General features: G+C 45.3%; 1 protein-coding gene across 2 annotated transcripts; it reads right to left on the bottom strand.

Annotated features, from left to right (window-relative positions):
• Positions 1-4,536: 4,536 nt before the first annotated feature.
• Positions 4,537-15,242, bottom strand: LOC123811584 (cytochrome P450 1B1). 2 transcript variants are annotated; one of them, XM_045827856.1, is made up of 3 exons: positions 12,988-15,242; positions 11,534-12,672; positions 4,537-8,681 (listed from the first exon to the last, which is right to left on the bottom strand). In XM_045827856.1, exons 2-3 carry the CDS (start codon positions 12,574-12,576, stop codon positions 8,093-8,095), a joined length of 1,632 nt encoding a protein of 543 aa, XP_045683812.1. In that variant the 5' UTR covers positions 12,577-12,672; positions 12,988-15,242; the 3' UTR covers positions 4,537-8,092. The 2 variants fall into 2 exon arrangements, with proteins under 2 accessions (XP_045683812.1, XP_045683811.1); XM_045827855.1 differs by having other exon boundaries at positions 11,534-12,577; positions 12,988-15,236.
• Between the last annotated feature and the right edge of the window lie 72 nt (positions 15,243-15,314).

Genomic DNA, 15,314 nt, shown 5'->3' with positions numbered 1-15,314 from the left:
TGGCCCGAAGCAGGGCACCAATGAAATGCGAGCTGGGGGAATAGAGACCAGAGGACATGTCGGATGGGCCAGTATGGAGCCTGCCAGACTAAAGGCAGCAGCGGCGGCTTCCTGTAAGTGCAGGGGTGGAACTGTGTGGCCCTCTCTAAGCTGGGTGTGACATGAGCCCTGGTGTTCCAAGGCCTAGATGACAGCAAGAGCTGTCATTAATGTAGTGAAACAGTGAAACGAGGCACAACGAGGAAAGCATTTCTGGATGGGCAGTACCGCACCTGGGATGTCAGACCCTGGAAACAGGAACTCAAGGCCGCTCAGTAAGCACACTGAGATTAGGGTGAAAATCCTTTCTTTTCTTTTCTTTCTTTTCTTTTTTCTTTTTTAAAGGTGTTACTATTATGACTTATTTTCTTTATGTCTTCTTTTTACTATTTTTATTTTTATTTTAATTGTTGTTCAAGTACAATTTTCTGCCTTTTACTCCCATCCCAGCCCACCCCCCAGCCCTCCCCACCTCCCTCTCATTTCCAACCCCCCTAGTTTCCATCCATGTGTCCCCCATACTTGTTCCTGCAAACCCTTCCCCCTTTTCCCTGAAATTCCCTCCCCTCCCCCCTATGATCACTGTCAGCCGGCTCTCTGTTCCAGTGTCTTTGGTTATATTTTGCTTGTCCACTTGTTCTGTTGATTAGGTTCCTGTTAAAGGGGAGAACATATACAATTGGACATAATGAAAGGACCGTTCAAGGGCCAGGGGCGGAGTCTATGAAATGTTCCAGAAGAAGGTCCGTTATACGTTTCAAAGAATCAACTTGAAATCCTTTGGTGCACCTAAAATTAAGAATCAGTAGGCCCTTTTAACTTGTATCTTTCAGAACATCATTGTCTAGTATATTAGCTCCAACATACTTCCGGACAGGGAGGACTTGCCCCCTCCTAATTCTTCAGGAATGGTTTGGGTGCTCCCAGGGGCACATGATTCAGAATAAACTCGGGAGTCTAAGGCAGGAAATGGTCTGGACCATACCAATGCCATTTGGTAAAACCAAAAGCCAAGACTGATTAAGGGCCTGCCTAGAATATTTGTCATTGGGCGTGCTGAGATTATTGTATTTCAGACTCTAGGCTGTGACTCATTAGTGACCAGCTTGTCCTTAATCCCACCCCTTTGTGTCGCCTTCTTCAGACAGTCTTCCCTGACCACTCACTCTGAGGAGTTCCCCCAATACACACACACACACACACACACACACACTCCTCACTCTGTTTTATTGTCTTTACAGCACACTTACAATGAACTAAAATCTTATTCCTTTATTTTCTCTCTCTTTCCACCCACCCCACTAAAATATCAGCTCTATGAGTTCAGGGCCTGACCGTCTTATTCATTGTTGTATCCTCAGTGTCCAGAACAGTGTTTGCCACTACCTAGGAGTTCAATAAATACTTATGGCATTGAATTTTAACTTCCCTGAGTGGCAGGGGCCAGCCCATGGCTACAGTTACTGTTGTTCATCCCCAAAGCTGGTGTTCTGTCCCTAGGACCTGGCACCACCCTCTCCCTCAGCCTGCACTGACTCAGCACAGGCCGTGGCCCTGGTTCACACACCTGGGCTGGACCTCCTTTATGCAGTGTCTCTGTGTCTGCCAGCAGCTGCTCTGCTATCTGCCCACCTCAGTCTGGCTTCAGGTAAGCTCATTTGCACCTACTCTCCTTTAGGAAGAACTTTTTAAACCTATTTTAAGATACAGCGTTATGGATTTTAACACACATCTAGATCCAAGTAACCACCACTACAATAAGAAACCACCCCTACCCCTCAAAAAACTCCATCATGCTTTGGAGTCACACCTTCCCTCCACTCGTCACCCTTGGCAACCAGTGATCTGTTCTGCATCACTTTAGCTCTGTTCGTTAGAGACTGCCATCCATGTAACTGGGCCCATGGGTCTGAGGCTGGCTTCTTTTACTCAACATTATTCCCTTGAGATTTGTCCCAGTTGTTGCACGGATCAATCGTTTATTTATTTATTTATTTCTATTGCTGAGTATCATTTTCTTGTACAATACCACAGTGGTTTAGCCAATCTCCTGTTGAAGGACATTTAGGTTGTTTCCACTTTGGAGTGATGATGAGTAACACGTACAAGGAAGCTCCTGGTGGCATGATTTGGGGATGCATAATGCTGGAGGCCATCTGGGTGCCTGTTCCCAACAGAGCGTTTGGGGAAAATGTGATCAATGAATGCCATGGGCCACAAAGCAGCAGAGATATGTACAGCATTTGCACACATTAAAAACAAGTGTATACAAAACAGTAGTACAAATTTTGCTGGAACACATATAAAAACAAAAAGTACACATTAAGCATTATTGAGAGGGATAGAAACAATTGAGAGAGAGGACAGAAACAAAATAGAATTTGTTTTAATTTTTTAGAAATAAAATAACACAATTAAAAATTATGTAAAAAGAGGCTGGAAGGTTTTTTGGGGTTGTGGAGAGACTCTTAGCCAACCTGAAGGGGTCTCAGCGGTTGTTAGGTTTGTGCTGTAATACTGGGTAATTTGTGCAATACTGTGTTGTTACATATTTAGTATAATATTTAGTTAGTTTATTTGCCCTCTCATCACCACAAGGGATCGCAAGTGGTCCAAAACCAGTTCCAGGTGCTCCGGTTATGCTGTTTTCCAAGGCAGGCTTCTCGTCAACATCTTTGTTTCATTCATGCCCTGGTTCTGTCTCTCTCTGGCAGGTGCTCCCAGCTTTCATCCTACTCAAGGTCTCTGAGAGCAGGAGAGGTTCTGATTGGTCGCTCATGAGCCTGCATCCAGTGTGAAGCAGCCTCTCTGAGAGATTTCTCCCATCAGGCTACTGTACAAGCAACTAAACCTATGGAAGGCCTTTGGATCCCTGGCCCAGATGGATTATAGGATAAAGGTTAGGGGATTGTAAAATAAAGCATGACTTTTTTTTTTTTTTTTGCATAGGAAACAAATTGATGATGTTTTCTTCAGGACAGAGGAGTGTTGTGAATCTTTCTGGCACTTACTCTCTGACCGTGGTATGGAATGCGCCCTGAACAAAGGAGGTACATTGTGAAACTCCAAGGATCATAGGGACTGAAACAGACCGATAGACCATGCCCCCAAACATAGGCAAGTTGGGGAGTGACCAGCTTTGTAGCAGGAAAACAAGCGCTGGAGTCAGTTCATCTCTAAGGAAAACCCAGCCATTGCCTCTTCGAAATGCATACTTTAGGCATGTTACATTACTAACTCCCTCACAGGATTGTTGCGTCATAATGCATTCGAGTGATTAGCATGGTGATACATGCAAAATAAGTGCTCAATGTATTTTAGTTCCATTTCTTCCTCTCTTACCTGGCACATATTCGAAAGTGCTCATGAAGCTCCCACAGCCTGTATGAGTGAATAGAGGAGCTACAGGCATAGGCTGCTGTTTGCCTATAGCTTTTCCTGATATTTTGCATTAAAAACAAATGCTTCTGAATGTATTAATTTCCTTCCCTTTTCTAAGAATTGTAGCTCATAGGTCAAAACTGGACAGCAGAGTATGTGAGTCACTAAGTCAAAATAAGGGAGAGTAATTAGCAGCAAAACTTCTATAATCCTTGTGCAGGAAGATTGACTGGCTCTGAGGTTTACAGAAATGACCTTGATGAGGTTGCAGCAACACACCTGTCTATGTCCCAAGCTGCATCATTTCCCACCCAGTGCCCCAGTCTGTTATTATAGCACGTTGATTGGGCAGAATCCAACCCTGCTTGACAATTTCTTTTCTTGTTTTCACAGTAATGGGAGCTAAAGTCTCGAAGAAATAAAGGCCCTTGGACCTGCACAAAGCTGCCATCTGTGAGGGGGACCCGTGAAGGCCTGAGGGTTCACAGCAGGAACCCTGGGAAGTCAGTGCTTTCACCAGTAAAAGTCAGCAGAAAAATAGTTCCATACAATGTATTATAGAAGACTCTCATCCGTTCTATTTTATTGGACATTAATTGTACTTAAGATATATGTACCTTAAAAAATGAATGGATGAATGAATGTATCAACCAAATTAAAAGCAAAGGCTTTCCTGTGAAAAAAAAGAAAATGAATTAATGAAATACTCCAGGGAAAGATTGATGTGCTGTGTGCTGTTGAGGGGGAAAATAATGTGTTCTATGTTATTTAGATGAAGCAGAAATATAAGGCCTAAGTCTTAAAGTCTCAATCTATTCAAGCTTTCAAAATTAAAAATCAATTCCCATTAATTTTGACATTGGTGGTTGTTTTTTGCTATTCAAATTTAACATCTGAGTTGGTTCTGTACACGGTCAGGAATTTGGTACAAAACTGAATACTGAAAGCCTGTTTAAAAAGAAAGAAAGAAAAAAGCAAAAATGCCTAAAATGTAAAATGGCTAAATAAAATGTCTAAAATGCCACATTTTAATTCAGGCACTTAAAAATAATAGTTGAAATGAATAGATGCATTAGACTATATTTGCTACAACATAAAGTAAAACTTCACAACGAGAATGTGAAAGTGGTTTTTATTATTTTGGTAATGGTGTCCTCTTATAGGTAATTACTGATACAGAATTTTTAATTTGGTATATCAAATGGGAAAAGCTACATATTAATGCTGTGTCCCCAAAATCCATTTCAGGTACAATTATGCATTATAGTCACTATGTACGTATTAAAAGTATACATGATAAAATACAAAAATTAGAAAGGGTTAAATAAGAAGTTACCCTTGAGTTATGAACATCTAATAAAGTATACCTTTTAGCACACATCAGTGTCCTAACTAAAACACACACAAATTAATATACAGGGTCTGGCACAAATAATGCCCCTTGTTATGCCATAAAAATCTTTTATTACAAAATCATAAGCATGTAATTCTGCAACATAACAATATCACACTCAAGCACACCATATGACATTTTAGGTGAAATGTTCGAATTGCCGTTCATCTCATGTGAGACGTTCACATGCCCTACCAACCACACTCAATGGCGTTACTTCTGCTGGACCCTGTATAATGCTATGCAACTATCTGATCTAATATAGATCTAATATGAAAATATTAAGGCTATAATAACATTTCACAGGTAAAGGCTAAGTTCTGAGACATGAAGGCTTTTAGATAACCCACAAAACAAACCTGAGATATCTTTCTGTTTTGGAAAGAAAAAGCAATTTTCTTACACAGTCAAAGCTTTAATATATAAAGGAAGAATTTAATTAGTGATATACTTTATTGCAATCACCTAGAGTAGATAGTCTGACTAGAATGGTGACCAGCAAATGCATTCTTTCTCTGCAGAAATAAGGTTTTCTGAGTAAGCCAGTAATATGGTTACTGTAGCCTCCAAATTTGGTTATTTTTATTTGTTTTTGGTTTTGCTTTCTTTCCTTTAACTAGGCTATAAACATATTAAATAAGCCAGCTAACCTCCAAGTGCCCACCTGAATTTTTTCTATATATGCACAGCTTTCTCATTGCCAAAAGCACCGGATTAACCAGATTAAGCCCACATACATAAAAACTACATTAAAAACAGATTATAGCACATCTGGATCAGATGGAGTTAATGAGACATCCAGATTGGTAAATGATTGCATATTTTGCCGTATATCATGCAGAGTTATTGTCCAAATTTTTTACGGAAAATTAAGGATGTGTACTATACATGAGTATAATAATTACATACCATGGGTGTAATAATCCCATATATAATGGGCACAAAAACGTGGGTGCGCAGTATACACAGCAAAATACGGTACTTTGCTGCTACGCGTCTCCTAGAATAAATAGGCTAAAGCAGCCCCAAGTTGCTGTCTCAGCCTTGCTAGAGGGGCGAGGGGAGTAGGTAATAATATTTTGGAATTGCCAGTGCCAAAAAAATTAAATGTATTGGTAAGCCTTACTTCTATAGTTGACTTTACAGTGCCTTTAAAAATACTAGCACAAACAGTTTTTCATATTCAAGGGGTACAGCTAGGAGACTTTGTAATCATGTGAAATTTTTGCTAAGAAAATATTTCAAATTACAAAATAGATCTAAAATATTGCGGATTTTTAAAGTCTATTTGGGATTTAATATTGGCACACAAAACATCTTTTTTTTCTAAATACTCATATTTTAAATTAACCTGGAATAAGTGGGGAAATGTTTAACCATCTTTCATCCTTTTCACTTTTTCACTCTTTTCTCTTACCAACCCCCCTTGCCCCCCACAGACAGACACACAGCCACAGTACACTCCTTCCTTGATAATTCTGATAGGATTCCAAAAGCTTCATTAAACAAGCTGTAAGCTCTTAGGCCACTGAACAACTTCCTTCGGACGTTTACAAGCAATGAACATTAAGCCTTTAAACTTCACTTGGTACTCTTGCAATCGTCCATCATTTTCTTTAAGGTTTCTGGATTATTTCCATAAACTAAACATACACACTTTGTTCAAGCTTCATGTTTTCACAGTCACCGAAGCGACGGCTCACTGGGTCGCCGTCTTACACAGCTGGCTGCTCTGATCAGCTCCAGTGCCGCACCGAGCGGTCCCCACCCCTGACAGCCTCCCCTGATCCCCTTCTGATTCTGACTTTCCAAAAACACTGACAGCAATGCTGTTTTTTTTTAACCACTTAAAAAAAAATAGGTCTGTTATAATGGGAATTTCCCCTCTTCTTTCCTAATAAAGAGAACATCCAAGTAATTTGTTGCATTGTTCAAGATTCATAGGAAACACAGGTGACATTTCTCTGCCTTTCAATGGCTAATGGTCAGGTTTCCAGTAACTTCAGCTGGAGCTTGGTAGTCACAATGTCTTTAAAATTAAATTAAAACTTAAGCATGCCAAGAGTTTGGAGTTATGACATAGGAACTAGGTCAACTATATATTTATCATTTTAGTAAATATATTGTAAAGTAATAAGGAAGACATCCTACAGACCCAGTTTTTAGATTCTCCCATTGTCATTTGAGTTTTGGATGAGAGACAAGGCTTTGCTTCAACTTGGTCTCCACGTCAAAAATGGGTAGTTGATTTAATCTAACTCATTTCATGTATTTGAGCCAAAATTAGTTCAATTAGTTGTACTTTTCAATTTGCTATGACATAAAAGACATAAATTATTCAACCTTTTCTTACTCAAAACAATACTATTTAATAATAAAATAACTAATACATATTGCTTATGAATAATTATATATGTACATATATTGAATTCTATTTGGTGATTTTTTTTTAAAACCTATGCAAAGCATTGAAATTAGTGCATTGCAGTCACATAATTTAAAGCTGGGCTGGTAAATCTTGTTTTTTGGGGGGAAGCAGCATTTCTCATGATTGAAATTCTGTACTTTGTCAACCAGTACAACTTTGGATGTCTTACAATTTAACAACTTACATTTTAAAATTCATGATAAATCACTGAAATGCACTATAATCACTAAACCAACTACTATTGATTTCTTTTCCAGCAAATGACATTATGAGTCACCCAAACAAAAGTAAAAGAAAGCACATCAGTAGGCAAAAAAAATAAACCCATCCACAGATACCACAGCCTAACTAAGCTGCTGTATTGACAAGGTGAGAAGGAAATTTCTGGTCCATATCTTTTCCTTCTTGCTCTCAATCACATCTCTTACCCTGAAATTATTTGCCTTCACATATTCAACAATATTCTGAAACTTTGCTTAATGCGGTTTTCTATTGATGTTCACAACATCAATCTCAGGTCCCACCCACAACGGCCTGGTATTGGAAGTACCTCTTCATCAGGTAGCTCTGCATGTGGGCTCGTATGTGTTTTATCCCTAAAGAATGCTCCCTTGAGAAATTATTACCAGCATTCGACGTATGTATAAAAATTCTTTGGGCCTTTTAACTCTTTGACTCAAAAAAAAAAAATCTTCCCCAAGATCCTGCACAGCCCAGGGCTGATCTGAGAATACTTGGTTGATTTGTGCTCATTTTAGAGGCTGAAAAAGTGGCCCAGAGAAGCTGGAAAATTTTGGTCCCCACCCCCCAAAACTTGAGTACTTCTAAAATTACAGCTTGCTTCTGGCTTCTCACTGGCAGCCTTCCTCAGCCTGTAAAGTTTGGACAGCCCTGTCGAGGAGCTCCATGGACTCTCTGAGAGTGACATTGATTTTAAATGGCTTCGGTTTAATGGACAGACCGTAACTAAAATCCATTTCTGCGGGCTCGTCTGGATTGGCCTTGAAATTGCACTGGTGAGCCAGGATGGAAGTGAAGAGAAACAGCTGCGCCTTGGAAAGCTCTTCCCCGATACAACGCCGTTTGCCCATGGAAAAAATCATCACGCTGCTGGTCAGGTCCTTGTTGATGACGCCGTCCTTGTCCAGGAACCGGGCGGGATCGAAGTCCTCTGGGTTAGGCCATTTTGCTGGGTCATGATTCACGGACCACTGGTTAACGAAAACCACTGTGTCCTTGGGAATGTGGTAGCCCAAAAGAGACGTGTTGGCAGTGGTGGCGTGAGGAATGGTGACCGGCACGAAGCTGGAGAAGCGCATGGCTTCGTAAAGAAAGGCCATGACGTAGGGCAGCCTGGGCTGGTCCTCCAGGCAGGGCAGACGGTCTCTGCCCACAACTTGATCCAGTTCTGCCTGCACCCGAGCCTGCACGTCAGGGTACCTGTTTAGTTTTTAACGAAGAGGGAGGAAATGAGTGAGGAACATTCCTTCTTCTTTCATTTGGAAAGCACATTACAATTTACTTTCATCCCGCTTTCTTTATCCGCATCAGTGACTGAATTAACATTTCCACATCGCCCCCAAAATCCAAAGCAATTTCTTAATTTCTCACTCAATTACAAGATCGGTCAATTAACAGTTACATTTCCTTTCATAAGCCTCTCATGGCTAATGCTCTCTTTCCCAAGTCAAAAACTGTCAAAGTTTCATCAGCCGGAGAAGTATGATAAGGAGCAAGGCCAACCTCTCCACTGGAGAAAGCAGGCACAATGCTTAGGACCCGAAATACTTTTCAGAGGCCTGTGAAAATGTCTTCGTTTTGTTTTTTTTACGTCAGAAGAAAAACAATGAACTTTCAGATCACAGAAAATACTTTAAGTATATTAATATATTTATCTTTATACCAATGTGCTCATATAATATAATTTTAATTTTTTCTTTTTTACGGAGTCAGGCATCTACCAAGACAAAGGCACCCAGGGCCCACAGAGGTTAAAAGGCAGCTCTGAAAGCAGATCCTTTTCCCCCTCATCTCCCTCCCGTTCTCATTTATACAAGGATAATTGGTATGCTGATAGGTGAAGCAACACATCTTCTAAATGTGAAAGCAAATCCCCAATGTTCATGAGATTATGATGCCAGTTATAATACTCATTCACTGTTAGGAACATGAACTAGCAGAATTCTTTTGGACAACAAAATCTTACTACCAAGAAAGATCCATGAGGGTAACCCCTCCCCAGTCTTTTTAAACCTGGTAACCCATACCTAGCAATGTATTTTCGGAAAATAACAAGTAAAAAAATATATAACCACAACAATGGCTGAAATTTTTAAAATGTGAGCAACATTAAAACTCAAGCAATGGCTATATATAATGAAATCTTATTATGGCAAAATATTATGTAACCATCAACAATTACTCAAGTGGACATGTTAGTAATCTAGTAATAAAATGAAATAAACTTTTTTAAATTACTAAAATAGGGTTTAAAGATGGGGAAAATGTCCATTATAATAAGTGGAAATGTCAAAAGTAAAAAAAGAAAAAGTAAATAATTATTGCAACCCTGAAACCAAGTTAAGCGTGTATGTGAGGAAATCACGGGTGATTTGAAAAACTGCTTTGCTACGGCCCTACTTCAGGGATCTGCATGCTTTTTCATAAAGAGCCAAATAGTTAATATTTAGGTTGTGGAACAATGCTCTCTGTCCCAGTTATTCACCTCTGCCTTGTGCTGTCGTGTGACAGTAGCCACAGACAGTACATAAACGCAATTTACGTGTTTTGATAAAACTTACATGCTTGTCCAGAAATGGTTAGTATAACGTACCAACTGATCATACTGTCTTTTCACCAAAAAGAAGAAAAAACGTACTCATCAGCTGTACTGAGTTGAAAGTGACCCCAAAACTGTTTTATTTCCTTTCTCTGCCCAATCTGTTTCTCACGAAAAAGAAAGTCTGTTTCAAAAGATGGCGCGTTTATCCGGGGATGCGAAGGACCTACTGGGGACGTCTTCTTTCTGACCTATTACTGACTTCTCTTTATTGGCTTTCTCTGCCTCCCCCACAGGTGTTTCTGTGGTGATAATACTGAGAAGCGATTTCAAATATACAAAAGATTCAATGTGTGAAAGTGGCCACACAATAGTACCTAAGGGTTGCAGTCTTGCCCTGGATTCTAAGAAGCTGTCTTTGTCTTTCAATATCGGAGGTACCAGCAGATCCTGCATTTCCCACTGCTAACTTGTGCGCCAAGAAATGTCACAACCAGGATTTCTGGTCTCTCCAGGCAATCAAGATTTGCCACGAGCAACACATTTGCCCCGAGGGTAGGGCTGCTGGACAAAATACAAGCCTCCAGTGAAATGTGAAGTTAAGATAAACTGTGGCTAATTTTTTAGTACGAGTATTTCCTATGTGGAATTTATGTAATTGTTAAATCCGTCAACAAGAGATACTGGGAACTTGTTTGACTTGGCTTCATTAAGATCTGTGACCTTAATCGAGGTGGGCACTGGGGACCGGCTAACCAACCGCGCCAGGCCCAGGGGCCAGAGAGGCCGTCTGGATCTGTTCTGGGCTCCATAAAAGTGACTGTTTCTCCAGGTCTTTACCCGTAAGACACTTCTCTTACTCCTAGAGCGATGGTTTTACAATATCCAGCACAATGCCCTGGTTTCTGGCCGCCCTCCTGAAACTTCCACGCACGCTAACCATTCCCGGGGCCCAGTCTGAGGGCCTCTGGGCCGGCTTCTGAGCTCGCTCTTTGCTCAGGATTAAAGCGCGGAGGGGCCGCTGGCTTTTCGCGCCAGGACCAGGAGGCCTCCATCTGCGCGGATGACCGGCAGAGCCGATTGGGCTGCCGTGCTTATTTAACATATTTACTGCATTACCCGTTCTTTCGGAATCGTTCCAATTATGCTCCTCCTGTGCCAGGGAAAAAGAGATGTGGACTGATCTGCGGGCACGTAAATCATCCCCCCCCCCCTAATCCCCACCCAGGGGTTTCTCACAAGTGTGTCCCCACTGGAAGAGACAACCACAAGATCAGAGATGCCGAGAAGTCCGGCTCTGGCTGGGTGGGGTGTGCGGGCGCACGTGTCTCTTCCCTCACCTCGCCTTCCTGAATTGCGGTTTGCGGGCGTACTACATAATGGAAAGGTGGGTTCCTGGAGCGAAACTTCCACAGCTCCCTGCGCGCTGCTCGCGAACTCAGCCTTTCACAGTCCCACCCCACCCTTTACAGGGGGGGAGGAAGGCCCGACTGACGCCTCCCGGCGGCTTTACCTGATGAAAAGAATGAACAGCCACTGCAGCGCGGTGGAGAGAGTGTCCTGGCTGGCGCCGAAGATGTCGGTGACAGTAGATGGCACGTAGTCCATGTCCAGCCGCGCACTGCTGTCGCCGGACTTCTCGGCAGCTTCCTTTCCTACCGAGAGGATGCAGGCGTCCATCATGTCGCGAGGGTGGGCTCCTGGACGAAAGCTTTCTTGGTGCCTCAGGAACTTGTCCATGATAAAATTGCTGAAGTTTCTGTTGAGCTTCTCGAATTCTCGGAAAGCCGTGCGTATCGGGTTAGGGAAGCACTGCAGCCAGGGTAGCACGTCTACGAGGCTGCCTGCGCCCACCGTGCGCCCGAACTCCTCGTTGTGACTGAGCAGCTCGAGGAACTCTGCGTCCTCGTGGCTGTAGCGACAGCCGAAGCACGCGGCGCACATGACGTTGGCCACTGCCACCAGGGTCAGCGGCCGGGGATCCAGGAAGGCGCCTCCTGCGCTGCCGCGCACCAGTAGCTGCACCAACTCGCGCGCCTCACCTAGCACGTGGCCCTCAAGGACTCGGCGGCTGCGGAGCTGGTGCGAAAGGAAGGTGCGCAAAGTGCGGTGTGCCGCGCGCCGCTGCGCCTTCCAGCGCTCGGAGTACTGGCCGAAAGCCAAGCTGCGCCCGCCTGACACCACGCGGAAAGAGGCGAAGGACGGGCGGCTGGCGAAGGCAGCGCCCTGATGTATCAAGGCCTGGCGGATGGCGCGCTCGCCGTTCAGCACCACCACGGGGCAGCCGCCCAGGTGGATTTGGAAGACATCGCCATAGCGCTTCGCCAGGCGCGCGAATGAGAGGTGCGGCGCAGGGCCCATTGCTGCGGCGTTTCCGATCAGTGGCCACGCAAAGGGACCCGGGGGTGAGGACCCTGGCTGCTGCCGCCGCTGCCTCAGTAGCCACTGGGCCACGTGCACGGCGGCTAGCACAGAGAAGAGCAGCAGGAGCGTGGTCTGCTGGGCGGACAGCGTGATGGGCAGCAGAGGATCTTCGAGGCTGAGCCTGGTGGTCATGCTGAAGGGAGAAGGGCAAAAGCGTCACGCTCAGGTGTGCGGAGAAAGGAGCCGGCGTCCCATGCCTCTACCTGCTCGGGCTACCACCATACGCTGCTGGGTAGGGAGGTCGTGGTAAGTTAGGTCAGGGCTGCCTCAATGGAGAAGCAGCTGGAGACGTCCTTTCCCATCCCAAACCCACTCCCCAAAGGCAAAGGGAAGGGGCGTGTTTCCGCTTCTCTGTGGCTCAGCTTCCCCGTGCCCCAGCAGCCGGGTAACGGTTCCTGCAATTCGGCAAGGCAAGCATCGAGGCAGTGGAGCTCAGTTCCCTCTAGGTGCTTATCACCCCTGCGTCTGCACCCCACGCCACCCCCGATCTGCAAGAACCCAACAGAAGAGGCCGCGGGAAGGTGATGCCACGGACAGACTGACCTGCGAAGAGGCACGGTTTCCAGCGGCGAGGGACAGCTGGCTCCGAGAAGAGACAGGGTTTTTGTGGAAGGCAAGAGGTCAACCTGAGTGCTTCCAAAACGCCGGACGCCCGCCCCGACACCTGCTGCCAGTTCTGGGGAGCCTTAGCACTCACTCTGGAGTGTGGAGGCGTTGTCTGAGCTGGGGGCGCTTGGGTTGGGATGAGGATGGGAGAAAGGTGACTCCTCTGCGCAGCCTTGCTGCACGTGAAACCCCAGCAAAGTCGGGGTTGTCTAACAGCGTGGGGATTTAGGTAGGGGTTGGATGAATGGAGTCAATACCTAGCTCTCACGCCCCCGGCGCAGCACTGACAGCTGGAGTCGCAGAGGCGTGGCCCATTTGCACGCAGCCACTCCAAAGAGTCAAAACGCGCCATCCCGTTTTTAAAGTCTGTGTAGAGGGAGGAGGCAGCTGGACCTGGAGGGGCGGAGCGCACCAGGGGGCGGGGCGCATCGAGACTGTCCGCACGGCTCGGGCAGCCGCACGCAGGTGGTCACGTGAGGCGGCTCCGGTGCGCCCAGACGGCCTTGGCAAAGCAGCTGGTGATTTTACTAATAGAGGCTATTTGAACTTTTTGTCTACCCGAAAACCGTTCTTAATCACGGTCAACCCCAATTGTGGACACATGGTTTCCCTGGAAGCGTGCTCTGAACAGAAGCTACCCATCCCGCTGCGCTCTCCGTGGGAGCGTGCCCCAAAAGTCCTGTCCCTCCGTGTGACTTAAGCTTCGGTCCACATGAGAACACCGCTCAGGATCCTTCGGTGTCCTCGCCGGGAAAGGAAACCTGTCAGTTTGGAAATGAGGAAAGTTCGGTTTGTGGTGGCGATTTTGCCTGACAGACTCCCTAGTTATTTTATCTTAACATTCTCGTAAACAAATGGCCCTCAAATGAGGTCCTTTTGCGTGCAAAGTTCTCCTAGTACAGCGATATCAAGAGTCCCTGAAAGACGCCTCTCCCCTGCCCTGGGCCACGACTTGTCCTTGGCACACAAAGGCCAGCACTGGCGGCACGCAGCTGGCCCTGAGATTTCTCGCGTACAAACTCCTCCAGGTGGCGCCGCCCACTGGAAGGCGCACGGCCCCGCTGGCCTCATCCGAGGCCCTAAGGGGCTCTGGGCCCAGAGCCAAACTGGGGCAAACACTGGGGACAGGAGGGTGGGTCGCTCTGATTCCCGGAGGGAGATGGAGAAAGAGGAGGGGGAGGCAACTCGCTGCGACTGAGAACTCTATGGGGTTGAAAAGTTCTCGTGCTGTCGCCTCCCCCTTGCGTGCGGAGCTGTGCCTTGCGTGCATCGCTTCTGCAGAGTCGGCTTCAGTCATATCCCTCGGCGCTTCTCACGGCACCTGACACGCAGGGGCGGCGACGGGGGCGGCGGCTAAGAGCTGGGTGCAGGCGGCCACCACCCTCCGCAGCGCACGCACAGCCGCGCCCGCCGGCCCAGAGAGTTCAGACCTTCAGGCCACCACCCGCAGGCCAGACCCAGAAGTGAGCTGGCTGGAGATCCGGACGCATCTTTCAAAGGGGAAGCTGGAGGCGTCTGGGTCAGCGTTGCCCTCTGGCTGGCTGCACGCATTCCTACAGGCTGGTACAAAGTATTTTCAAGAGAAAAGGTCTTGACAACAAGGCTGGGGAAAAGGCAAGCCCGTGGGAAGCGTGGGATGTGTCTTAGTTAACCAGGTAGAAATTGTACTTTGGCCCTCAGGGTTCATCAAGCGTAAATAAAAAAGTGCGCTTACCACGTGACAACCCTGTGCTTTGAACTTTACTTGGGCTGCTAATATCTGTTTCCCGTTTGCAGAGGAGGAAACTGGGGTTCAGAGAAGTTATATGACTTACTCAAGATAGCACAGCTATCAATCAAAAGGTGGAGCCAGGATATGAACCCACAAAGTCTCATTCCAGATCTATCATACGAGTTTATGTGGAAGAAAATCCTCAGACAAAGGCACACACGCCATCTTGCCTGTCTGCTCTCCCCATCTCTATGCCTTAAAAAAAAAAAAATCAGCTGGAAGACTTTTAAAAATGTTTATTTTTTAAGCACAGCTGACATACAATATTATATTAGTTTCAAGTGTACAATATAACATTAGATAGTTGTGCCATAAGAAATAATCACCCTGGAAGAATTTTTTTTTTGATAGTTGTTTTTGCTTGCAGAATTGAGGATTGTGGGGATCACACAGAAGAACTATTACGCTCCCTGTTTGCGCTTCCATTGGTTTTGCATGAGGGGGGCCTATGGACTGTGCCTCCACTAGATGTTGGGATCTGGTTAAATTTTAA

Source organism: Phyllostomus hastatus, unplaced genomic scaffold, assembly GCF_019186645.2.
Source record: "Phyllostomus hastatus isolate PE091 unplaced genomic scaffold, TTU_PhHast_1.1 phas_scaffold_78, whole genome shotgun sequence".
Lineage (NCBI taxonomy): Eukaryota > Metazoa > Chordata > Mammalia > Chiroptera > Phyllostomidae > Phyllostomus > Phyllostomus hastatus.
Note: the sequence above shows the minus strand (reverse complement) of the source record. Positions and strands in the feature narration are given on the sequence as shown.

What these genes read in the sequence shown, in the direction of transcription:
- LOC123811584 (XM_045827856.1), bottom strand. Translation starts at nt 12,576, where the DNA reads ATGACCACCAGGCTCAGCCTCGAAGATCCTCTGCTGCCCATCACGCTG. An exon ending in CTGTTCATTCTTTTCATCAG is followed by an intron (nt 8,682 to 11,533) that starts GTAAAGCCGCCG and finishes AAAACTAAACAG; the next exon opens with GTACCCTGACGTGCAGGCTC.